This window comes from Hippoglossus hippoglossus, chromosome 9 (assembly GCF_009819705.1).
Source record: "Hippoglossus hippoglossus isolate fHipHip1 chromosome 9, fHipHip1.pri, whole genome shotgun sequence".
Classification (NCBI taxonomy): Eukaryota; Metazoa; Chordata; class Actinopteri; order Pleuronectiformes; family Pleuronectidae; genus Hippoglossus; species Hippoglossus hippoglossus.
In genome coordinates this window covers 22,779,002-22,804,835 of record NC_047159.1, presented here as the reverse complement: position 1 = coordinate 22,804,835, position 25,834 = coordinate 22,779,002, and the positions used below count along the sequence as shown (strand labels likewise).

Genomic DNA, 25,834 nt, shown 5'->3' with positions numbered 1-25,834 from the left:
ATATCCACTCTCTACACCGGACACCTCAAAATGTTGTCCGTTGCTCCCAGAAGTTATTTATCAGTTGATTAGATGACCGTGAAAAAATCTAACGCAGTATAATATAGATCTGCTTTAAATCCTAACTTCATGAAGGGTTTAATGTTCAGATTGAATTTTATAAAGCAGTATTAAAGAGATGTGGTGTTGTTGCATTGAACTCCACCCCTTTTCTATCAATGAGGGTGAATAACAGAAAAGTCCTCTTTGTGGTGCAAGTTGGGAAACAGGTTTTTACCATGAAGCAGAAAGAGTTTTGACTACAAGAATGTCGAAAATATGGAGCAGCCGTTGCATCACATTGCATCAGGGCAGACGCCAGATAAGAAGGTTTGAGAGAAAGTCTGTGTGTCCTCCCAGGTGTCAGAGGTTCAGCTGTTGTCAGCTCCTTCGTTGTATATTGACCACAGGCTGATCCTCTGGTCCTTGGATCCAGCAGCCAGCAGTCTCTGTCTGGGGTCCTGGTGGTTTGAGAAGGCCACGCTCAACACCATGTCAGTGTGGTATTGAAGCACTGCCAGCGGCCGCAGCTTCTTCCAGCCAAAGACCCGCACTCTGTGGTCCCAGCCCGCTGACGCCAGAAGCTTGCCGTCGTCCCTGATGCACAGGTGGGAAACCCCAGGGTTCACCAGCGTCACACAGTCCTGGAGCTGTAAATGGTTATGGAGAAGAAGATACATGCAGGTGTTAGAACCATGTATCAAACATGCATCTGAGGTACTTTGCAGGTATTACAAGCACTGCCACAGCTTTTACTCTGCAAAGTCCAAGGACGGTGTGTAGTAGATTCTTAGTGGCATTTGTTGGAGAAATTTAAAAACCAAAGAGAAATGATCAGACATACTAAATAGGTCAGTAAGTCGATTAATCACTGCCACGTAAGAAACTGAGGCCAACAAAAACACTGACTGGGGGAGACTATCAGCTGATCTGATGACTGAGGTCCGAGTGTGGGGCTGGATGTGTGTTGAACCTGGCCGTAGACTAGTGGGACTCAATCATCGGCCGCAAAACATTACGGCACGAGGGCCACAAGCAAATCTCTCTGCGTCCCTCTATTTGGATTGGAGTTAGGGAGGCCTGATCTGGAAGCACGACGGGGCTTTGAGTTACCTTTGTCTTAGTTTTGCGAGAAAAGAGAGATAGACCATCTCGCTGAAACACTTGTTTGCAGAGGCCTTGTTACTTTAAGCACCTCTGATGAATTACATCGGCAATGAAAGGTCCGGTCAGCGGGAGAAAAGACCCGATAAATACACTGTTGTAACATCTGCCTGCTAAAGATTAGGCACGGCCTGCTCTCCCCGTGATCTACAGTGTCCCAAGGACTGTATCAATCTCTCTAAAGGGGCAACTTTCAGACATATTATAATGAATGGCGGCTCAGATCACCATCTAAAGGGCCTGCTGTGGTGGGCATTCCTGCGGAGCGAACGTGCTCTTCCCGCAGCGTAGGGATCCCTGCTGGACGGCTAGATGGGACACAAACATCTGGATATGGGAGCCAAAATCAAACTGGACAGCGTAAAATTGACTTCATAAGTCGTGTCTAGAGAGACGAATGGCCTTGGATGGGAGGAGACGGAGGGGAATTTATCTGTGTGCTCCTGTTCCGGGCAGGAACCATCCACGGGCTGCATGTGGAAAATATAAGCCAGGTACTCGCAGCCCAAGTGGGAGAGAGAGAGAGAGAGCAGGGAGGAATGTCATTGATCAAAACAGAGCAACAAAGTCCACAAAAAGCAATGATGGGATTTCTTTCTCCCTTTCTTTTTTTAAAACCAAGATCCCTACAGAACCACTGGTATGAAACAGTGACTGGTCATACCAAACAAACCAGATACACTGATACAAAGAAACCCGGGGGGGTGACAGATTGTTTGGAACTTTGTTATTACCTCAAGAATCTGGTATGCCCCTACCTCGCTGCATCTGGTTTGCATTAGAGGCCTGATAATGATGGGTTTAAGTGTCTGTTTTTGTTTGTTTTGCTTCCCATAGTTTGTGTCAGGAAAAGGCATTTGTTTCATTAAAGGGTCAAATGTAAGCAGTAACTGGCTAATGATGTAGTAATGCTCATTCAGCAGGACGACCCGTACAATTGTTTTTACTTTCCACAGTCTGAGAAAGCAGAAGGGAAAAGTGGTGAGAAAAAGGGTCGTTCTGTCCTGAGATTTAAAATGAATGATGCTCGGGTGAAGCTACGCTGGTTCCTGAGCGATCAGTGGTGAGATTTCATGAGATTTCATGTGGCTGTGGTGCTCCATAGTAACAGTGCTTAAACAAGTTGATTGTTTAATAATTTGATCATAGATAATCAGAAATTCTGAAATTAAATCATTGCTTTTGATGAAGCCTTTTGTAATTTCTTGAACAAAACCTCAACCAAATATTACTATAGCACCTTCAGAATATATATATATATATACAGAGCTGATCTTTGACACTTGCTGATTCAGGACCGCCTCAATCCTATTCTCATAGTTCCGGAAATCTGTAGGAGTCTTTAAGTTTTGGTCAGCTTTGGATATAGTGCAATGACAGAGTTGGAATTATCAGACAAATCAATTAGCTGATTAAAAAAAGTTTTTAAAAAATTTGGACAAAGCCAGGGCTGCCCGTTTTCTGTTTTCCAGTCTTGATGCTAAGCTCCTTCATAGACCGACGAAAGAGGGGTGAGAAGGTCAAGAGAGCAAAGCACAAGCAGACATGTAAAAATATATTGGTTCCAGGTTTCCAAATGGGAATAGTCGCTTGTTGAAGTGTTCTATGATAGTAAATTGATTATTTCGAATTTGTGACTAGTAATTCAGAAAATAATCACAGGATTAATGGATGGTAATAAAAATTGGTTGTAGTGTAATATTAATTCGCTTTCTTAAAAGGGGAAAAAATTATTATATTAACCAGGTCTGGTTCTGAACAGAGAGTCTATATTTCTTCTTATTGCTTCCTTACTATCTCATCGGAGACAGGATCCCTCTCAGGGCTTCATCATTCATGTTTTTGTTGTCTGAACACTCCTTTCTCAGCACACACACACACACACACACACACACACACACACACACACACACACACACACACACACACACACACACACACACACACACACACACACACACACACACACACACACACACACACACACACACACACACACACACACACACACACACAGGCTACCAGCTCTGCTCAGCAGCTGGGTCCACAAGACTCGCTGTGGGTCTGTGATGGATCCAACACAAACTCACACTTCAAGATCCTCTTTTGTAGCATGTCACCGACAGAGGAGACGTTCAAAAGGAGCGGCCCACTTGGCAGACCTCACTCAAGCCCCGCTTCACTTTTCCTCCCTCGTCTTTCGCGCCAGTCTTGGCAAAGATCTCGGCGTTCACGCTGATCTACTGAAACGTCCCATCATCGCTCACTCACTGGAGCCGAGCAGCTGGGAGGCTTTTCGCAGGTATTTCTGACACGCCCTGTCCCAGAATCACACTCGGCAGCAGGGAGATTACAGCCTTTTGTCACCTTGCCTGTCAGAGCCTGGCTCTGGCTGACAGGAGATGGACGTGTCAAACAGGTGAGCGGTCCCATTCAGAAAAGAGGGGCTTGGGATCACTCAGTAGAAAGAGCCATCATTTTTATGACAGCCAGCTTGGACATACATCAGTCCAATAGCAGGACTGGGTCTGGGCCTGATGTGACCTGACGCATAAGTCGGGTCACATCAGAACTGGTCGACAGAAGATGCCATGCAGGTGAATACATAGGGAGACGAGTGTGGATATTTTTACATTGTAGTGAACATGAAGATCAGGAGTTTCACCTGCAGTAAACTGTCATCAGTCTCAGAAATAGCTCGCTGTCAGCTATGCTTGATTTGCACTGCTCATCTTCCTCTGTCTTTACTTGTTTTCTCTTCTTCCAGCCCGTGACCTCTCGTCTTTTTCTTTCTCCTGGAGCAGCCTGTCACTGCACATGTCAATACATTTGAGTGGCCGCCTAAATACATGTCCATCTGGCTTAACAGCTTGTAAACCCCAACACCTGCGCCCTCATAGTCGCACTCTGACACGTTTCCAAAGACGCGCGCTAAAAGGAAAGTGGAATAAAGGGCTGAGGATGATGCCTCGCTTCTCTGGAACGATATCAGGCCAGCCGGTTCAAACAGCAGATAAAGGCCTCTGGGAGCCATGTGTATTACATTAACCTCCATTCCTGAGGCTATCTGTCTTTATCTGGCCTTGATAAGCTCACTTCACAGCCCTTCTGCTTCACTAAATCATAACTGCACTGTGTTGTGTCACATTCAGTTTCCCCTCCATTTCTCAAAAAGCATCTATCTGCCTTGCCAGCCAGTTCCACTGCACTGGACTGTATCGCAGCGGTAATTTGTGGGAAGTGGGATGCTGTGGCACTTACAGCCTCCTCAGCCTTTATTGCAGCCTCCCACTGTGAACTACTGTTCCCTTTACTGCAGATGTGTTTTTTGTTTGGTTAAGGGGCCTCCGAGGTTTTGATATTTTTATTACCTCTCACGGGTCATCCGTCAGGACCCAGGGCCTGGGTCTGCCACCCGGCTCTCTCCCCCGCCCCCCCTTACTGCTGCCACACAAAAATACTTTTGTGGGAAGAACTGAGGATAGCTGTCTGGACGTCACACTGAGCTGCACTTCAGGATAATTTAAAAGCCCCTGTTGGATCCTTTCCCTCTCCTTGTGCTTTTTTCCTGTCGTCCTCATCCTGGATTACATGCTGAATCAATATTTTGTTGCTTGAGCAAAATAAACCAAATAACCACCTTCCTTCTGCTTTTGGTATTTTGAATCAAATCCTTCTCAGTGTTTTTCTAGACGCGTTTTCAGGGTGGAAAAAAATGGCTTTGCAAATATTTCTAATTCAAGCATTCATTTGTAAAAAGCCCTGGAAAGAATAATACAGGTTTGTCCTATATCAGCTTGAGGTTCCCCTCGGCTCTGATTCATGAGGGTTGGATGAAAAATAGGAGCATTCCCTTTTGCTCATGAAATCAAGAGAAAATATAGGCTGAAATGAGGCGTTGAGTCTCTGAAGCATTGGCTGTTATGTAAAATGAATTATGGTTCAAAGCTGATCCCCTTTGCTGTGGTAGAAGACTGTTTAGACCACTTCCAAGAACTTATGTGTGTGAGAGAACATGTTGTGCATTTTATCAGTGTCAAGAGGAAAGTTGCATTAGTTGCTTTTTTAAAACTGCTGAATGAGATACACAGTGTATAAATACACCAATCCTATTTATTACCATGTAATAATAGGTAAAATGTTTTTAATCCGGAACTACAGATATCACCCTGACCTAATGTGTGACTATGTGTCTGTTTGAACATGGGTGGCGAGACTCTGGAGTGACAGGCCCTGCCCAGCCCTTGGCCCCTGGCCCTGCCAACACTGTGTAACCAGCAGCTGATTTATGGCCCCTGGAGCCCCGCTGAGCCTCTTCCTCTTTGGCCCCTGATGTTTTCCAAAAGAGCCCAGAGAAACGCAACACTCCTCTCCTTCCATCTCCTCCATTACCTTTTTTAAAGTAAAAGTTGATGGCATTTTGCAGAATTTGGGGTTTAGGCCTTTAACCAGAGACACTTCAGTCGGCCATATTAACATCATCATCAGTAGCCCAACCAGAGCACTTGTTACCCCCCCAGCGTACTTTTGCAACCATCCAGCTGTACAAATATTAATCAAATTACCCTGTCATCATAGCTATTATGATTTGATAAAAACAATACAAATCAGTTAAAACAGATTTTGATGTAATTTTCTTTTCCCAGAAATCACTTCTTCTTTGGCGCACCAAAACACCAGTTGCGCTATACTGCCACTAGTAAGAACGTCAAAGAAGTGTTTTCAGTTAGTGTAACGTTAGCCATTGCTATTTATTTATTAAATGGCAGCAATTTGGTAATACTTCATGCTGGAAAGTCCCACAAGGAAAAATGGTAACCTGTACTGTAGGCAGGACTTCAGTTTTGAGGGGTGGCACTAGTGCTACTAATCACAACACTAGTGAACCATCACATGAAAGAGCACATGGAGATCTTGGAGGTTAAGCAGAAAAAAGGAGGAACTGCAGCAGGAAACTTTGCAAACCGCATCAAAAACGTCACAATACGTTTGCCAAAGGCAGCCCTACAGCAAGAAAGATAACTGACAAATTTGTCGAGATCATTGTTGTGTATTCCTGGATTTATTTAATTATTTGTGTTCTTTTTCAGTGATGACTGTCAAACTATATATTAAAAGAAGTTCTATGATATTCTTTCCCTGTATGCAATGTTTTTTTCAACTGGTTTAACCTGAGCCAGGCCTTACGACTGTAAGCAATCATCACTTCCATGCAGGGTTAGTAGCATACAGCTATAAGTACGTTATATACGTTTTTTAAATGCACTGGTATCAGATCGGTACTCATTATCAGCTGGAAAAATGGTATTGGAACATCTCTAGAAATAACTAATTGAAATCCAGATAAAACTGTTCAAAACTTATCTTGTAGTAATACTTCAAATAAATTATAATAATGGACAAATGATTGAAAAGAAACTCAAAGTAATTTATAAATGTTTGAAATTTCCAACTTCAGCCACTTCAAACAACCTAAACACTCATATTTCTATTATTTAAAATTATTATTGTAACACTATCTACTATTATTATGCATGCATAGAAATTCTCACTACTGTGTCTTAATGACTGTCATATTTATGTTTTGTTTGAGTTAAGCAACACCCAATTTAATGTGAATTCAAGTGTTTGGAAGGTGATGGGTGGTGCAGATAAAGAGGTACTTCAGTTCGTCTGACAGGGGTGTAGGCGTTCATCAGACAAAAAGGTAGGGGACCACTACACACTACGTCCCTCTATAAGCTCGTCCTCTGACCTGCAGGTTGGTCTGTGTGTCCAGCGTCCAGGAAGTGAGCTTCTTCTCAGAGGAGCCTGATATGCCTCTCAGACGCTTGGTGTCAAAGGTCAGGCACATGACGGGTTCAGGGTGGGCTTTGGCTTGGCTCAGCTTAGACCTCTGGGTTACGTCCCACAGCAACAGGGAGCCGTCCTCGTATCCAGCCAACAGGAGAGGTCCGGGACCCGAGTCTGGCTGCAGGAAAAAGGAGAATGATAAGGGAGAGGAGGAGGGACCACAAAATGGGAAGTAAGAGCACAAAGAGCAGAGTGAGGTAAGACGTGAGATGAGAGCTGTGTAGTCAAAACCACAGAAACCGCTGTGTGATGCTGGAAGCTGAGCAGAGCAGAGGTTATCGTCCTGGAAGCTCCCGCTGACACTCGGAGAGACTCTGTGGGCTCCATTCGTCAGCCTGCTGCTCTGTCTTTCCAGCACTCCATTACACCACTCCTCACTTTGCTCCTCATCTGTATTACTGAGCCACAGAGATCGCTGCCGGCAACGATAAATATAGTGAATTGAAATACTGCAAAACACTGTTTCTACTCAAGTGGAGTTTTGATTCAGATTTTTTTTCCATGCTTCATATATTCGTTTTTTTAACCCATTCTTCTTTAACATTTCAATGTTCTACCTCTATTATTTTACAGACCTGTTTCATTTCTTAATTTCTGAAAAGGCAAATTATCCTTAATTTTATCTTAATGTAAATTTGACAAAAACAAAATAAAAACACAAAGAATGTTTTGAAATATATCATCTCCCATTTACTGACATTATGAGGGCTACAGCAACATAAACACTTTATTTTCATCGATTATTATATTATTTTGTATTTATATTATTACATTAGATTATTCAATTCTTAATAGAGTCATAATAGTGTCCATAATAATCAATTATTCCTAGATTAATAATCCCCCCCCCCCACGAAAATAATTGATTGACAATCACATAAAACAAAGTAAAGCAGAAGATCCTCACACTGTAGAAGGCTTGAAACACAATTGAAACAATTGATAAATAAACCAATTGTTTCAGCTCTACACACTTTATAAATGCTCAGACACTCACAAACTAACATACAAAAACAGACTTCAGTCTTGATTCATCTACATTTAAGCCCAGAACACTGAAGGTCAAGTGTTTATTATAGGTGAGTCCATTCGAGTAAATAACTAACTTGAAATTAAAGCAGGTGCACAGTAGGGCATAAGACACATAAGACACAAAATCTAAACCATATTTCCACCGTTACCTTTACAAAAAACCAGTATAAAGCTATGTAGATGTAGATATATGAATATAGAAAAGAATGAACAAGCTGCACCTCACTGTTCAAAGATAACCTCTCAGTGCCTGTCAGCTTCCTCTACATGAGTGTGTGCAATCAGATTGTGTGGAGATCACTTCAGCGAACAAGAACATAAGTGAAGTGATAAAAACTGGAGGCTTCATATATCTTTACACAGCTGGAGGGAAGAAAGGAAGGAGTGAAGGAGGTAAGGAAGAGGGAGAGAAGGACAACTTGTTGATGTACAATTCATCCATTCCTCTGCGTACCTGCCTTTTGCTTTGAAGGACCTATGAATTCAGAGCAAAGCAACACGGTGCACTTTGTGCCGATCCGTGCTTTAAAGCAAAAGCACGGTGCCATGCAGACGCAAAGGAGTCAGAGAAATTTTTTCCATATGTGCGCGGGGGCCACGTCTGCCAGAATTTCATCCATCTTTAAGTCCTCTTCTCACTTAACGCTCCATACTTCTCTTCTTTCAGCTTTAAATAAATTATAGACAGAGTTGTGTATTCCTTCCAAACACATCAGTGAGGACGAACACTAAGGGATTATGAAAACAAATAAAAACAACTGAAAATCAGTGGCCCCTGCTTGCCGGCAGGGCCCGAGCAAAGCGTTCCAGGCTTGGGGCCCACCGTTTCACTTAAGTGAAGGACCTCCTTGATTGATGATGTCATGGGTCGGAGGTCAGGGAACCCTGGGTAGACACCTAATTCATTATATCCTCCACAGGCCTTTCTACAAGAGGGCTCTCTGCTGGAGTGGGGCCGGGGCCCTGGGAGGAGATTCATCACCACACAACAGCTGGAAAGACAGATGGAGCTGGTTGTCGAGGCAGGAGCAGCCGAGAGAGCAGTGAAGCTAGGTCTTCTCTAGCATGGCTGTTAGCAGTCATGTGACCGCTGCCATTTTTTCACAGTTGTATTGATGGAACACACTGAAGTGCAACCAGGACAATGTGCACAGAATGTGTGTTCAAATGTCTTGTGAAGAATTACAGGCAAAGTACTTTATCCTGTAAACATCAGTATCATTAACTGGAATGACACTCATACAGGAGCACATACAGGCCAAGGCCACACAGTCCCCTTAAATTCAAGATCCATGAATTCTTCTCGGGTTCTTTCCTGATCCATACCACATCCTTACTCCAATTTTCATTATAATCCATCCAGTAATCCTGCTAACTAACAAACAAAGACACATGAAAACATAACCTCTTTGGCAGAGGTAATAATTCAATCATTTCAGTCCTGTGGTGTTTTTTTTTTTAAATGTGTCCAGTCTGCTGGTAACTCAGGAAGCTACTTCAGACCACACAGTCCAATTAAAGGATCAACATGTTCTTTAGAGGAGTCAAGACTCTTCTATAGAGTCTATATTGTCTTTTGTTAAATCCTTTTCTTCTACAACAACCACATTCAGTTGGGATGCTTGGCATCTCCCTGCTTTTGCTGTGGTAAGAAAAATGCAAAGAGATAGCCTACCTAACAAATAGACACAGCATAATAATAACTGGTGAAACATTAGATCCAAATTGTGATCCAACTTGTAAACACATATCTAGAGCACAGCCACTGTCACTACAATTGTTACTAACAACTATTGTCAATTATTTTATTAATTGTTTGGTCTTTAAAATGTCAGATCAAGGTGTTTTCTACAAATTGCTTTCTCTATCTGTACAATAGTTTAAATCCTTAAGATGTTCAGTATCATGCAAGACAAAGAACATTCAGAAGTTAGAACTAGCATTTTTTAAAGCAATTTCCCTTTACTTAATAAATCATATTATTACAAATTAATAATAATTTACTTACATTTTTAGATTAAAGCTAGTGTTGTTATCCTGGAGAAGCAAGCAAGAGCAGGCTACACTTGCAACTGATGTATCCTAGAAAACTTTATTCTTTGATGGATATCAGGACGTGAAGAGGATTTCAACAAATAAGATGTTTCAGAAACAACTTATCAGCCCCACCTTTAACACAAATCCATGTTTCTTTACTATTTCTAATTCCATGAACTGATCAGCCCCTAAGTATAATAATTTTCTAACTTTGAGACTGACTTGATACATATAAAGTGGGTATTTTCCAACTTGACCGACCCCAGTCTTATTACTATCTTTCTGATGACATGCACCTTGACTCTGGGTTAGGGGGTTATTATGAAATTAAATGTGTCACTATGATTTTATCATGAGCAACCTCTAAACAAGTTGAGGGAAGCAACTAAAAGTGAAGTCCGGTAAAAGTTATTTGTCATGTTCTGTATGACAAAGATTTTTTTTCTATGGCTCAAATCATTTTATTATTATTTTTGTTATAGCAGCCCTGTATTTATTTAGAGCAGATAAATAAATAAATTAAATGCTCAAAAATGCCACAAAACTAGACAAACTTAAGTCAAGTACCAGTCATCACAACTGACTGCTGTGACATTATATATATATAGGTGTGTTGTGCTATTTTATGTATATTATATTGTAGATGTTAATCTAAAATATGTAATTTATTCTATTTCTAGGATGCATTCTAAGATCTGCCTAAGAACAGCAGCTGAATACTTGGCTTCAGTGACATCCTGACTGACTTACAGTTTTATTTTTTCATTTGATCGATAAACACTGTGCAGGTCAAATAAACTATCACAAAGAAGAGTAAATACATAAATACATACAATCGAAATATAATTACAGAGAAATGTGTGTGGGACATCCTTCCTCAAAAATTCCTCTGCCAATGTGGCCGCCAAAGGCCCCAGGCAGGCACTGCCTCAACATAAGGAACCAATCGTTCCTTTCGTTTTTTGTCCCGGCCCGCCATGATGTCATGGCCACGAGGCAGCAAGGTGATGAGCTGAGAGTGATGGATATCTGTATAGGAACATTTCCTTTTCCCCGCCAGCCTCTGTTCACATTAAAAGCCTTGCACATCATACATCAATACTGTCCCCCTCCATCCATACACGAGTCAAACCCACATGTGGAGCTACTTTCTGCCTCCATGTCTGCTGTGTTGTACCCTGCTTCCATCCAGAGAAATCAGACAGCGAGCCCCGTCACCTTTTAGACAGAGCAAGAGCTCAGCATTAGAACTAAAGACTGTGAGGGATTTTCCTGAAGGGAAGTGGCATTGAGAAGAAAGTGAAGTTAAACACTGCATTTAATCCTCTCCATAAAATCCATCAGAGAGGGCTTACAGGCCGACAATAAATCTGTTGGTGAGTCCGTCTTGGAAAATAATCTCCTCTCGTCTCAAAGGTGGGAAGAAAAGAGGGAGGGATGGTGAGAAGAAAAACGGCGAGAGGAGTTAACTGTCAGAAGCTTCTTCCTGGAGTGTGTGTGACAGAGAGTCAGGCTGGCTGGAGAGAGGGGATGACAGTGTCGGCTGTTGCCTCCTGCTGTGTTTGGTGAGGGAAACAGTAGGTAGCATGTGGGCATTTCATGAAAGATGCGTCTTTTATTTTATTTTTTTACATCTGACTGACATGAAGTGTTCCCGAACTGCACTAACAGTATATATAGCTACTTTCAGACATGCACTGAACTCTGGATACAGTTCTGTAATTATTCGAAGGTGCTGTATGTGAGAACATAACGTCCGAGTCAGAGGCTCCAAGTTTTTACTAGGGAGCTGGCAGGAAAAACTCTACATATTGTCCAAATGAGCCCATGTGTGAGTAGAGCAGGGAAATGTCCAGAGGATTCACCTCAGTGATTGGGTGCGTGGATGATGTTCTCACACATGACAGAGGCAAAACTTAAAAATACAAAAACAATACAAATGTCTCAGACGCAGACGCAGTTGTCAACCTGGAAAGACAACGAGATTCAACAGTTTTTGTTGATGAGGGTCGGTGTCGATGTGCTGTAGACAAAAACATGTGAGCTCCTGCAGCAGAATAAATACGTTGCGTCCTGCACCATTCTACACATGAACGCTCCGGAGATTTCTGCGTTGTTGAGAACGCGTTTGACCCAAAAAACGTTCCTGCTGTGTTCTTCATACGTGAAACGCAAACTCCAGAGTAAGTCCAGCTTTTGTGTATTGATGTATGTGTGCATGTGTATGTGTATGTGCATGTGTACGTGTGTACGTGTGTGTGTGTGTGTGTGTGTGGGGGGGGGAATTCAGTCTAACCCCTGCTTCGTTGTCTCTCAAGCAGCTCAGTGAGTGTAACAGATGAACAAGCCTCAGGAATCAGCCTGAAATGATTTAGAATCACCTGGGCCCTTCGGCTTTGAAGTCAGACAGCTGCCTGTGCTGTATTACATTGATATTATATAATTTATAATGATATAATTGATCATTATGTTTCCTGGCACTCAACACTGAAGCAGCATTGGTTCATAAATCAGATGATGAAAGGTGGTTGTAACAGTGAAATCAAAGGGAAAGGAAGAAAAACACAAACAGCGTGTCAGCAGGCATAGGGAGACTCTCGAGCTTGTCTGCATGTCTCTATAATAATATCACAAACACTACATCATCTTTATGGCCCTTAAATTTGACTTATTAAAGCAACTCTAATTGGTAGAAAAGGGATACAGGACCGAATGTGTCCAGGCCAGTAACTTGCCTCACTCTGGTTTTCAAATGATAAGTTGTGTTTTGATTTCCGTTGCCCGTAAACTGCACAGCCCATAAAATTTAGCTGAACCATCCACAGTCTTGCATAAGTCTAAAAACCCTCATCTGCCTCTTCCCTCCTAAACCCCAAACCCAAAGAGTTAATAATTAGCCAAGAAAATAATTACAGGCTCTCGTTAATGGCTGGAAAATAAAACTTTCGACAGCGTTTACAAACAGAACGCAAACTTTTTTTTACTGGGAATCAGATTGGATGTACAGCTGCAGGCTGATATATGGCTGTGAACCCCCGGCCCTTCCAAATGCTCTAATTACAGTGTTGGGACTTGCTGCCAGCTAAGAAGAAACGTTTGGAAAGATGGATCTGGACAAGTTGTTGGGCTGTAAATCATGTGCCACGTCTCAAATGTGCATTGTTGTTGACTTTTCCGTTATTACGTCTTTTTATGGGCTGCCGGCCAATCAGAATAAGGCAGGTAAGTTTATAAAACGTACAATAAAACAAACAGTCAAGAAAAGATAGAGAACTGCTTTTGACAATGACTGCCAGAGTAAAATCATTGAACTTGACATGTAGTTACAGACAGATGCAAGGCTGCTGTTCAGGGTTAAAAATAACAGTGCAACAGTGTCTTTTAAAATGACAGGTGAGGGTGTCTGGTGCTTACCTGCCACAGTTTGATACACATGACCATCCCCAGCTTAGCGTCTGGGACCAGGGTGCAGACTGGAGTCTTACTGGGCAGCTCAATAATCTTTATCTGCAGAGAACACATGACAATTAAAACTCTGAAAACTCACTAGAGACAACAGAACCTGTTCTTTCTCTACAGCTACGCTAGCTGATCTGTGTAACAAGGCACAGCAGTGCTTTCAGCCAGCTGGACGTAAGTGTGCTAACATGCTCACAATGACGAGGCTAACATGCTAATAATAAACAGGTACAATGTTCACCTTGATCAATAGTTTGGTGTTTCAGCATGCTAATATATTAGCAGGATCCTGTGCTTTAAAAAAAAAAACATTTTCACTGATATCGCAGGAAACAACATATGGATCTTAATGCGAATTCAAGAGGATTGTTGGGTCAAGGCAGATGTATGTGCTCTCCTGAGAGTCATTCTTACCAAAGCAGTTTTTATTTCTTCTTCTTTTTTATTTCACAAAATGAACAATGGCTTCACGAGCCACAGATTTCTGTATTAAATTGCATGGCAGTCTATCTAGGTCGTTGAGATATATATTGTAGCTAAACTGCTTTTCAGAGTTTCAGTTTCTGTGACTTATCATGGTTCCGTGTTTAAGACGTGTTTGATTGATCCTATGCCCCCCCAACTCTCTCACCTTGAGTGGTCTACCTAGACATAAACTGGAACGCTGTAATAAAGACCATTTTTCCACTTTAACCCGTTATATATCAGAGTATTTCTGTTCCAATGTATGTTTTCATTATTGAGACCCAGTTACAACCACACACATATTGCAGTTGTCCGTATAAACAGTCTGTCTTCAAACTTATCATTTGCTTGTCCTCTGAATATTCAGGACTGCTGCAGATTGCAGCGCCTCCAACCCACAGTACAAAACCATCCATTAGTGCCGTGCAGCCGCCCCCCTGTCTATAATAAATCCTGCTAAAGTCTGACCCAGCGACATGAATGGTGTTTTCCTGTACACACTGGCACTGATTCTGATAAAATACACAGCCTAATGAAGCCAGAGAAGAGTGTGTGTATGTATGTGTGTGTGTACCCACATCACTACCAAAACTCATTACTTTGACTTCCTCTGTGCTGATGATCCACATATTCATCCTCATTAGACTTCAGATTAAACAGCCCTTTAAGGGAGTGATCTGTATTTTAGCACGAGGCCACATCTGTCCTGCATGTTTACCTCTGCGTGCCTGACAAAGCGGGCCATCAAGGACTTCCCTGTGCCTCAGGTGATCGCTGTTCTTGTGTGGCATCACACTGCCCATAAATAAAACACCCACACTATTAATTAATGTTCCTGCCATGCCAGCATGGCAGGAATCTGACTATGAGCAGTAAACAGCAAAACCACCTGAAAAGGCTCAGAAGGAAACTGTTGTCTGTTTTCTTCATTACATGTCTAAATATTGACCTACCTGCTCACTGCTTGTACCATTGTGGGGGTTTTGTGGCAAGTGCCTATGTATTGTCTCTTGGGGGAATTCAATTATGTGGGCGTTTGATTTGCAGACACATGATAAGCATCTGTCTTGGCCAGTTATGCCTGTGGAATGGGGTGGGGAGACAAAATGACAAAATCGGCTGTGGCCTGTTTTGGTCTAGCTTTTATGGGTGTGTGTGTGTGTGTTTCTGTCTGCCTGTGTCTGTTGGGACAATGGCATTATTGAGGTGCTGGGAGTCACAGGCGCCCTGATGCCTGGCTTGCTGGTCTGGGGTTAGCAAAGGCACGTTTGGCTGGATCAGGTGACAGCTCTGTCCCTTTCAAGTGTGGCTCCTCCGCGGTGGAACAAGTAACATGAATCTGGAGGCAATAAAAGATGGCTGAATCGCTGGCTACCCTCTCCCCATCCTGCTGCACCGTTCACACACTGGCTCCACACAAAGCTATATAGACTTTGTGGGTGTTGAACATTAACTACGAGACGGACCGAACGTGATGTCATTCCAGTGCATAATCTGATCAAGCCTGGGAATTCTCTCTCTAAATCTACAGTTAAAGTAGTAACAAGTCACTCAAAGTATTTTATCAGTTAATAGTTTTCAAAGCGAATTACTCTCTAAAATGCACTATTCCACTTGCTCTCTCAAGCCGTCACAGCACTGATTTAGACAAAAGCATTCAGTGAACGGTATTTTACTAGCCACAGTCAAAATGAAGCAACACTTAGCTGGTAGCTGGTATTAAAATCTGATCCTTGCAATGAGCACACTAGTTTGTTAATGATGCTGCTTCGATTGCGGTTTTTGACAGCTTTTGGCTGCAAGCTGAATACTCACATGTAGGGTTGCAAAGGGGCGGAAACTTTCCGGTAAATTTCCGGAAGCTTTCCGGAAACTTTCCATGGGAAGTTAAGCTGGGGAATTTTGGGAATTTTGAAAAATTTTTTTTACCGCAAATGAAACGCTGAGCAATAAAAAAATAATTCAAAACTCTATTTTAAAGATGTATGGAATGCAGCACACGCTGCACGTTGAATTTCAACCCTGCACTGTGCATTTCTCCATCACATGCACAGATAATTCCCAGCATCCTGCACACTACAGCAGGGCTATTGAGGCCACACTACTGCATTAGCCCAAGGACTAGTCAGGTAAGTTTTGATGATATTACTGGGGAAAATATATAAACATGCTGATTGAGGATTGTTCATCTGTTCATCTAACCTATTTCTATTCATTTATCCATCAATTGTAAAATATTTTTAAAGACGATTCCAATTGTTTAGCTAACTATTTATATCTCTGGCATTGCATTAGTGTTTTTTACAAGCTTTTTTCTCATCTTATTCTACAGAACAATGCCACGTGCACTATCTCGTGTGTGGAGACATTTCACCCCAGCCAATGTAGAAGGAAAGGCTGTGTACATTTGCAAATACTGTGCAAAGACCTATGTTAAGAATGCCACAAAGATGCAGAAGCATATAGTCAAGTGCCCAAAGTTTCCTCAGGGCTCAAATCAGCTTATGACAAAACAAAATGTTTATATTTATGTCTGTATATGACAAGGTAAATACAGTTAGTATAAATTACCCACACAATTTCCAGTTTATTCCCGTTAATTCCCATGGAAAGTTTCCAACTTTGAATATTCCCGGAATTTTGCAACCCTACTCACATGTCACATTGACTCATGACACATTCACTGATGATTGGCTAAAGATATCATCCTCAACACATTCAAACTATATCACATTTATGGATCAGATTTCATGCAAAAGGTCACAGCATTGAGACAATGGGAAAAGATGACATGGCAATAAATAACAACTCTTTCTGTGGGACTAACTAATTAACTAAATTAAAATGGCACTCAGAGCATGTACCTCCACCAAGGATGAACAATCCTGAATATGAAATATCAAAGATCCTGGATATGACCCTTGATTTGCATCCGCACCAAAATTGAATGTGTTCTTCTAGCGCCCAGGCATCCTCCCTCCGCAGAGTTTGGTGGAAATTGCCAGTAATTTTTGTGTAATCCTCCTGATAAATAAACCAACAAACTAAAGAACAAGCAAACTGACAGACACAGGGAATGGATTAATCATTCCACAGACACTCACTCAAATTCATACTCTTTAGACAGATTTCAGTGCCCCCATGTCTAACCTCTTCTGTCTGTTTTCCAGCAAACGCCAGCAGGTAGTTTCCAGGGCTCGACTCCAACAGGGAGCACTGACAGAATCCAACGCTGTCGGTCCACACCGAGTCCACTAGCTCACTGCGACCTTCTCCCAGGTCCCACAAACACACCTGCATGTCCCGTCCCTGACTGCCAACAGAAACAAAGGAACAGGAACTTTATATAACAATAAGTACATGTGCTTGCTGAGAATCTACATTAAGTTAGGAACCTTAACAGAAGCTACAACCAAGGCATTGTTTATCCGGACCTGATGAGGGCATCTTTCGACTGCAGAGAGTTGACCCAAATGACCGAGCTACCAGAATGACCTTCTACAATCTTCTCAGCCCTCCTGCTGTTCAGGTTCCAGATATGGATGGCACCACTCCCTGACCTGCAGAACCCAACAGGATGCTTTATGTAGTCTGTTTATATCACTCACACACTATATGCAACACGTCATTATATTACTCACACAGTATATACAACATATTATTATATTATTCACACAGTGTATTCATAGTATATACAGAATTGTATTATATTATTCACACAGTATATACAGAATTGTATTATATTATTCACACAGTATATACAACATATTATTATATTATTCACACAGTATATACAACATATCTGATCTCACAGATACAAAGAAAATACCAAAGAGGTCAGATTCCCTCTTGTCCAAACCATAGACTGTATGTAAAGATGGACGACATGACAACTCCCTAAAAGTAAAGCCAAAAGTGCCTTGATCGCTACCTGGTGGCGAGCTGCAGGTCATAAACCCTGCCTCCTCCGTGTTAGTGGTTTAGATGGTTTCTGTCATTTTAGCTACTTCTTTTCACAGTGATGTGACAAAGTGTTCATTTTCTGTAAAGTTTGGTTTTAAATTGTTTTTTGATGTTTTAAAAATAGAGCCAAGCATCATTATTGACAGCTGAGACTGAATCGGGATTGGTCGATTGAGTGTTTCACTAGAACCTCAATACCTTGGCTCCATCCCCTGATCACTACTGCGCAGAATTTGGCTCCAAATGACATCATCGGTGTTAAATGTCAGCCTTTGTAGTCATGATATTTTAGCTACATTTCTGAATAGTGGGAGGAAGTGGAGACATGTCATTCATCTTTATATACAGTCTATGGTCCAAACAAATACCAGAACATCAAGACCTTTGATGTGTGGATCTTTAAAACATGTCACTGTGCTTCATCCACACCCTGCACCTGAAGTGAATGTTGGCTGGCATCTTCTTATCACTCGCAATTAAACAAGCCCCTCGACGTGTATATGTTTCTTATGATGGACTTTATGAAGCACGAAATTAGTAACATTTCTTAAAAGAGGAGGAGATTTAAGTAATTCTTTAGTGTTTGAGGAAGATGAAGAGTCAAATTAACAGATATTGAGAAACATGACTCACCCAGAAAATAGAAGGGGAGTGTCCCCTCCAAGGCAGCTAAAGTGCAGGGTGTTGAGTGGCCCACCAGCCCCCCTCAGGGTGTAGATGGGGGACGGAGCGGGACGAGACATCCCTGGTTCATGTGATCAATGTGTGGATAATAGGAGACCCCAACCTTACAGCTACTGGAAACAGACAAGAAAATTCGTGAAGGTATGACTTATTTTGGTGACTGATTCCAAGAGTTGGAAATGCGGGTAACAATGATTGAGGTCAACTCAGACTCATCCCAACAAAAACCTGCCTGCATTACAATTGGGTTAGTTTGGCTTTTTCAGAAGAATAGAGCAAAGTAGAATAAGTATAAATCTGACAAATAATATCTGCATAAAAAGTCTTGATTTGTTTTCGCACAAACATTGAGCACATTCAGAGAGATGCTCCACTTAGCCTTGAAGCCTTTCTCCACACAGACATTACATTTCATTTAGCTGACACTTTTATCCAAAGCGACTTACAATAAGTGCATTCAACCATGAGGGTACAAACCCAGAACAACAAGAATAGAGAAAGTACAGGCCGAAGCAGAGCGGAGTGAACGGGCTGTGGGGTAACGTTTGACCATGTCCTGAATGTAGACTGGACCCGATCCGTTCGCAGCACGGTATGCAAGTACTAATGTTTTGAAACGGACGCGGGCAGCCACTGGTAACCAGTGAAGGGAGCAGAGGAGCAGAGTAGTGTGAGTGAATTTAGGTTAAAGACGAGTTGAGCTGCTGCATTCTGAATGAGCTGCAGAGGTCGGATGGCACTAGCAGGTAGACCTGCCAGGAGGGAGTTACAATAGTCTAGGCCTGAGATGACCAGGGCCTGGACCAGAACCTGCACCGCCTTCTGAGTGAGAAGGTGGCGACACAGCAGACAGTTGTGTTTAATGCACTGTCTGTTTTCTCTGTTGTTAGTAGCTAAAAACCCTGTGGCTCTCTGCCTCTCTCTCTCTCTCAGTCTCTCCGTCCTCCTCTTTCCAGTCTTCATGATAACACCTCTCTTACTCAATACATCATAAATCACAAACTCTGACAGCCTAATTAAAGTAAACAGACGGAGATCCAAACTTCTCACTCCTCTTGCGATCAACAGCCATTGTCTCAAAGGCAGAGTTTAGAGCTCAGGTCTTTTATGTCGTTTGTAGGCCGGGGAGCTGAGGAAACTCAACCGACCGCAGGTGTGTTCCAAGGAAATAATCCGTCAACATTAAATTGCAGTTTAATTAAATGCAAGTGTTTGGCTCGAGATAACTAATATCCATCTCTTTATACACTTTCTAAACTTCTTATCCTGCTCAACACCACAAGAGGTTTGATAAATATTAATTAAGTTGAAGTTAGAACATATAAATCGAGAAAAGGAGAATTCAGGATAACGCAGCCCACCTACTAACAGTGTTATCAGAAACAACAATACTTTGAAAATAACAACCCATTCAAACAAAAGTGAATAATTAAGATAAATATTCAAATAAAAAGGCTTGTGGATTTCACTGACTGTCTGACGCCCTTGAGGCTCGTGAGTAACTTCCTCTCTTGGCACACTGAAAACATTTCTTTACCCAGTTATCTGCAATGACATGTTCACCATGCCAACACAAGAACAAATCCTACACAGAACGTCACCCCAGCCACAACTCTCAAGAACTTAAGTGGAACACAACACTGAGGTTATGAGGCCAGCTTTACCTTAAATGTCTCTGACCATTTGTAGTCATATGGAGCAAAGTTTTTAAAGACGTCAATGTCTGTTGATCCACCACTTTGGTCCCAACTGAAATATCTTACATCTTGTACTGTAGTGATCCCCTGGGCATAGAGGCATGCAGAGGCAAGAAGAATATAAAACTATCAAAAACCTGCTTTTTTAAATGTTTTTTGCTGTCCATGTGATTTTCAGGCCTTGAAGATCAACAGTGAATTCTAGGGCGAAACTCTGACTTTAAACAAGAAAATTCAATCATAAAGACTCTAGCATGTTATAGATCTATTTGCAGCAGATACTAAGCACATCTTCACCCCTGACCCCCCACCCCACCCATCCAACTCTACTTTTACTTATTATAACCTCTGCTCCCTGCAATCAGCAGAAACTGAAACTGGAGCCTGAGGCATTCAGGGGCAGCTCATTTCAGGAGGTTAGTGGTTAAATTGTCCATGTGAACCTGCGAAGCGGAGAGACGGACCTCTGACCAGCCTGCCTAATTAAGGACACCTCATCGGAGTCTATGGGACTCAGCTAACCCATCAGCTTCACTATGGGGAGACACATTGTGTGTTTGCAGGAGACAAATTAAGCTTTTTCATGCTCACCATAGAAAGATTGTACTAATAATTTACATAATACATAAAATGACAAAAAAGGCTTATAATTGGTACAATGGTACAAGCATACGGTTCTTTGCATAGGACGTTGACCAACACACATCACACAGATCTCTGAACCAAACCAACAGGAAGCCCTTCGGCCAACAACTGAGCAAACTTGTTTATCTGTGGTATGAAGAAAATGGCAACAAACCATCAACAGAGTTTTTGTGAGGGTCCATCAGTTAAGCTTCTCCTCCTGTGACTGGGTGGGTATGGCTGCATTCCTGAGCCACAGTCCTGCGCCTGTGTGAGTGTGTGACAGGAGGAAGCTCACCCTGATAACAGGTGGATTAAGCGTTCCTTATTGTCCTCGAGCAGCAGGCCCTGCATGACACTGTGAGTCACGGACACAGCAGCCTGAGACTGGCTGTTTTCACTGCCTCAATAACAGGGGCAGTAAAACTTTCCACTGCTAATCACACCTCGCTGTCAATCAAAGACAATTCTCGGGGACAGTGACGGAGATGTCTCTTCACAGGACTCGGGGACTTCCAAACCAAACCTGCATCTGAAAGATGAGAATAAGGGCCACTCTACCTCGGCTATCGCTTCCTCAGCAAACCATTCCTTCTGTTTTCTCTGCGTCAGAATTTCCAGGCGCTGAACTGCCCCCGACAATGGCTCTGTTGTGGTGGCTACAAGTGAGTCACCCACAAACCCAAATACAAACATGCAGGCAGCTCAGGAAGGGAGAGACAGATACTGTAAACAAACAACACGGTGGCAGGATGTCACTCAAACCAGTTTGCAAGGGCCCTCAAATTGTTCCCTGCTAACAGAGAGGCGGCCGAACAAACAATCAAGCCTGTCACATGTCAAGCTTGTATGTTTGACACAATAACACATCTCTAGCCAGATGGAGAAGCAACAGCAGGAAGCTGGATACATCGAAGCTGGTGATCCTCAGGTTAAACATCCCCCTGTATTGATCTCAGCAACCTGCAGTTTAATGAACTATTCATAAGCCATTTTCAGACATGAACTCTTGAGGTTGTCCGCACAATTGAGTCTGGACTTTCTCCGGAGTTTGCCTTTCACGCATGAACAACGCAGCAGGAGATTCTCTGCTCAGACGTGTTCACAACAACACAGAATCTGTGTGTCCTGGAAACGTCTTCAACACACCCACTCCCTCACTGTGAATCTAGCACGTGACAGAGCAATAGATAGCAAATACCCTATAGGTCAGCCAACTTTCTCATTAATCATATTCACAGGAAAAATCTCAGATTTGACACCATGATGGTAACAAGCTAGGCCTAATTAAACCTGTGAGTCGTGGTCAGGGTATAATAAATCACTGTGACTGATTAATATACCTGAGCTGGACATGGGAGCCAGTGGGAAGAGGCAGGAGAGGAGGATGGAGGCTCCTGCTGGCCCTGCAACAGATAAGACAGCTCTGGGTAATCTGACTCTAAGTCCGTGGATAAAGGCAGTTTGTCTCTTCTTGGGCCGTCTGTCCACACCTACTGGGTAATTAGGCCTAATTATGAGAGAAAGGTCCGCTTCCCCTTCATGTTATTAAATAAGAGCCAGCCTCGTCCGCCAAGGATCTCTCAACACCAGCAAGGGGCTGGCGACCTTCAGATCAAACGCAGCCACTATCTGTGCCCCCCCCAGCCTCTTCCACTGCAGCACCCGTTCCCCTCCTCGGCATCGCTGCACATATGAGGGCTTGAGGAGGGAGGGGGCAGATAGGGTATTCGTTATGATATGGGGCATCAAAGTTTTTTTCCCCCCGAGTTGTGAGTGAGTGAGAGGGAGTCCTGCCCACATTCCTCTCTTAGCTCTTTGGTATCATGTGATCGGCAGCTACCCACCTGAGCTGTCCCCTTGTCAAATTCTGCCATTCATAAATAAGAGCAGGGAGGGAGGGATATACAGATCACAGGGGTTTATTATAGAAGCTTTATAAAGCCCCAGCTTCACAGGAGCCATTATGGAGGCATGGGATCCCAAGATCCCCTGCTGATACCAGCCTCGTCAAATATGAGATCTGAGCTGCATGATGAAAACTGAAAGTAGATTACACATAGCTCAAAAGCTGCATTCTAAATAGCTCCCACACTGAAAAGCCAACTTTATTACCTATTGGGCCAATAGAAGTTTTTTCTCAAACATCTTTTACAGCAGACTTTAACTATGAGTGTTTCAGAGAAAGATGCTAAATCCGTCCATTTCTTTCCGTCCATACATAATACTTCAGCTATTAGTCATTCTGCTGTTTATCACAGGCTGTGGTCTTATCTGCTGTTTCCCTGCTTTTCACAGTCTCGCCAAGGAGGCAACTTCCAACGTGCTGGCTGGCCGGAGGGTGGGTGGTGAGCTGGCCCTGCAACCATTAGTCAGCCCTTCTGCCCAAACCTCCGATCCCTCCTGAGGAGGAAGCCAACGTGCCAAATAGAGAGCGAGGTCCATTATAAAAGTCCAGTTAGACAAACAACATAGGAAGTGGCGAGGAAGACACACACCCTTTATTGTGTCTTGGAGGGGGTATCTGGACTGCATAAACAGTTCAGTGTCAGATAGAGGCTGAAGTCAGACACAAGTGCACCAACACCCACTGTCAGTCACAGATCCAGTGAGCGGGAAGAGGTGGCATTGTTCGCGTGAATGGCGTGAATGCTAAGCAGGGGCCACTGCAGATAAGAGCTCAATGCCTTGTGGCTGTCATTGAGGCAGGCACTGATGGAGCACTGTGTAGGAGGGTCCTGATTTAGGAGGTCCTGACTGTGGTCAACAGGTACCAGGAGCCTTATCTGTTTGCATTATCAGCCATTTCCTCTGTGAGGTCATTTGCCTGGACACTAGAGGATAAAGGAACACAAGAGGGTCGACAGCTCGAGTGCCATCATGCATCTCCACACATTTTGGCTGTGATGGGCTTTTGGACCTGTCCATACAGCAAAGACATGACAACAAGTTGCTGTGACCCTAAAAGGACATCATGCAACAGGGGATATAGAACAAGGAAAACAATAAGAGGTTACACTTTGTCAAAACAACACAGGCCCCAGTGTTAAAGCTGTCAGCCTTCTGCAGGGGTGTGATGAGTGACAGCACGAGTACTGATCAATAAACAGTACAAAAGTTGACAGAGTGATAACTATTTCTACATGGTGAACAGCTTCCAGAGATGTCAACTCTCCTAACAAATATAAAAATGCTCCTATGAGCATGCAAACTGAACAAAACCAAACCAAAATCCAAGTTGTGCATTTGTGCAATATTGGTAAAGGCGCAGTGAGCTGGATACAGGAAGTCAATGTACAATTTTAGTGTGTGCAGAAAGTCGAGATGTGTTTAAGCTTAATCTTGCTTCATTTAATGTGGGGAAATTAATTAAATTGTTTTGTATATGCTGTCAGTTCTTCCACACACCATTTTATGAGCTCATCCTTGAACAGTCACACCTGACTTCATTCAAAGTTTGTGTGTAAAGGTTTGGGCACTCTGAACTTCATTCTGTCATTAGGCCTTATTTTCCTGCATTAAGAATTGACATATGATGCTAATGATAAATCATCTTAGTCCTCCTACCTTGTGGTAAACATTTTGATTTTATGTAAAGCACTTTGAATTGCTTTGTTGAAATGTTCTACACAAATTAACTATTGGGATAAATCTAAGGTAAAGATTGAGGATCTGAAAATGAAGGTAAATTACACATATACAGCAGTTTCCTGACTGACTGTAATGTCCTGCAGCAGAAAGCAAAAAGGATGCATTCATCACAGGACCCTTATCCTGAGCAGACGTCAATATCCATCATAAACTACTCCAAGAAACACTGACGCCTAAATACTGGTTATAGCACCTGCCAAAAGTGCCGTTTTATATAAAATATTATTAATCCATGAAATAATATGTTACAGTGAAATAACATTTGAAGGCTTCTTTTGGCTGCAGGTACTATTTCCTTCTTTGCACTTCCAAAATCAACAATATATTTGCACAAGGATGTCCACACCTTTGTACCCAACTGCACATCATGTACTGTATCTTCTATTACAAAGCACAGAAAGAGAACAGACTGTATTATGAACTTTGGTGTGACGGTTCATAGATAAGTTCATACAAGTCCGGGAACTACCTGTAGGACAAGTTTATTTGATATGAAAAACTCAATCACAAAAAATCTTCATTCATATGATCCATTTGAAGTTTTAAGCTTTCATTCTAATGAAATTTGAAATACCTTCTCATGTAGAGTACTTTCAAGAGTATGAGACGACAATTCATAAAACTATCGTAACATTACTTTTTAATTTTGGTTGTAAGTCGGATATGATAACTGATGCTACCGTTCTATAAACAAACTGGACACGGAACACAAGGGGTCAGAAAGAACACAGTAGAAGCGGGACTGAGAACGACCAGGACGGTGGACCGTTAAATAACACGGACTTTGAATGGAGTTTGGTTTGCTCGCCCCTCCATGACACTGGATGTTATCAGGGACAGTTTGTGTTTCACTTTGAAACCAAAGCGTTCATTAAAACGTTGGGTTGAAAAGAGAAGGGATATGAAGCTCACACTGTCAGCTTCATGCTGTCATTTACAAGAAGAGGGTTAGCAACGAGCTAGCAACTACCTCAAATAGAACCACACAGAGCGGCCTCTGTACCACAACACGGTCAGGTTGCTCCCGCAGAGTCAAATAAAGTCACTACAGTCACGTTGGCTGGAACAAGACTTGACAAAATACCAGTTCAGTGAAACACGGAGCGATGACAGTGTCAGGAAGAGCAGCTCAGCAGAGGAGGAGACCAGGCGTGCGCCGGGCTGCA

The 25,834-nt window shown here is 42.6% G+C and overlaps 1 protein-coding gene across 5 annotated transcripts; it reads right to left on the bottom strand.

The window, feature by feature from the left end:
- Positions 1 to 25,834, bottom strand: gnb1l (guanine nucleotide binding protein (G protein), beta polypeptide 1-like). Of its 5 annotated transcripts, none has more exons than XM_034596364.1 (8): positions 25,753 to 25,834; positions 22,361 to 22,423; positions 18,646 to 18,809; positions 17,484 to 17,609; positions 17,200 to 17,362; positions 13,540 to 13,632; positions 6,959 to 7,174; positions 1 to 689 (listed from the first exon to the last, which is right to left on the bottom strand). In XM_034596364.1, the coding sequence occupies exons 3-8, from the start codon at positions 18,753 to 18,755 to the stop codon at positions 411 to 413; spliced, it is 987 nt and encodes a 328-aa protein (XP_034452255.1). In that variant the 5' UTR covers positions 18,756 to 18,809; positions 22,361 to 22,423; positions 25,753 to 25,834; the 3' UTR covers positions 1 to 410. The 5 variants fall into 5 exon arrangements, with proteins under 5 accessions (XP_034452255.1, XP_034452256.1, XP_034452257.1 ...); XM_034596365.1 differs by having other exon boundaries at positions 18,646 to 18,806; XM_034596366.1 differs by lacking the exon at positions 22,361 to 22,423 and having other exon boundaries at positions 25,639 to 25,829.

Coding starts and splice junctions, on each gene's coding strand:
- gnb1l (XM_034596364.1), bottom strand. CDS start 18,755: ATGTCTCGTCCCGCTCCGTCCCCCATCTACACCCTGAGGGGGGCTGGT. Junction 13,633..17,199: donor CTGGAAAACAGACAGAAGAG/GTTAGACATGGG, acceptor TGTTCTCTGCAG/ATAAAGATTATTGAGCTGCC. Junction 690..6,958: donor ACACACAGACCAACCTGCAG/GTCAGAGGACGA, acceptor AACCATTTACAG/CTCCAGGACTGTGTGACGCT.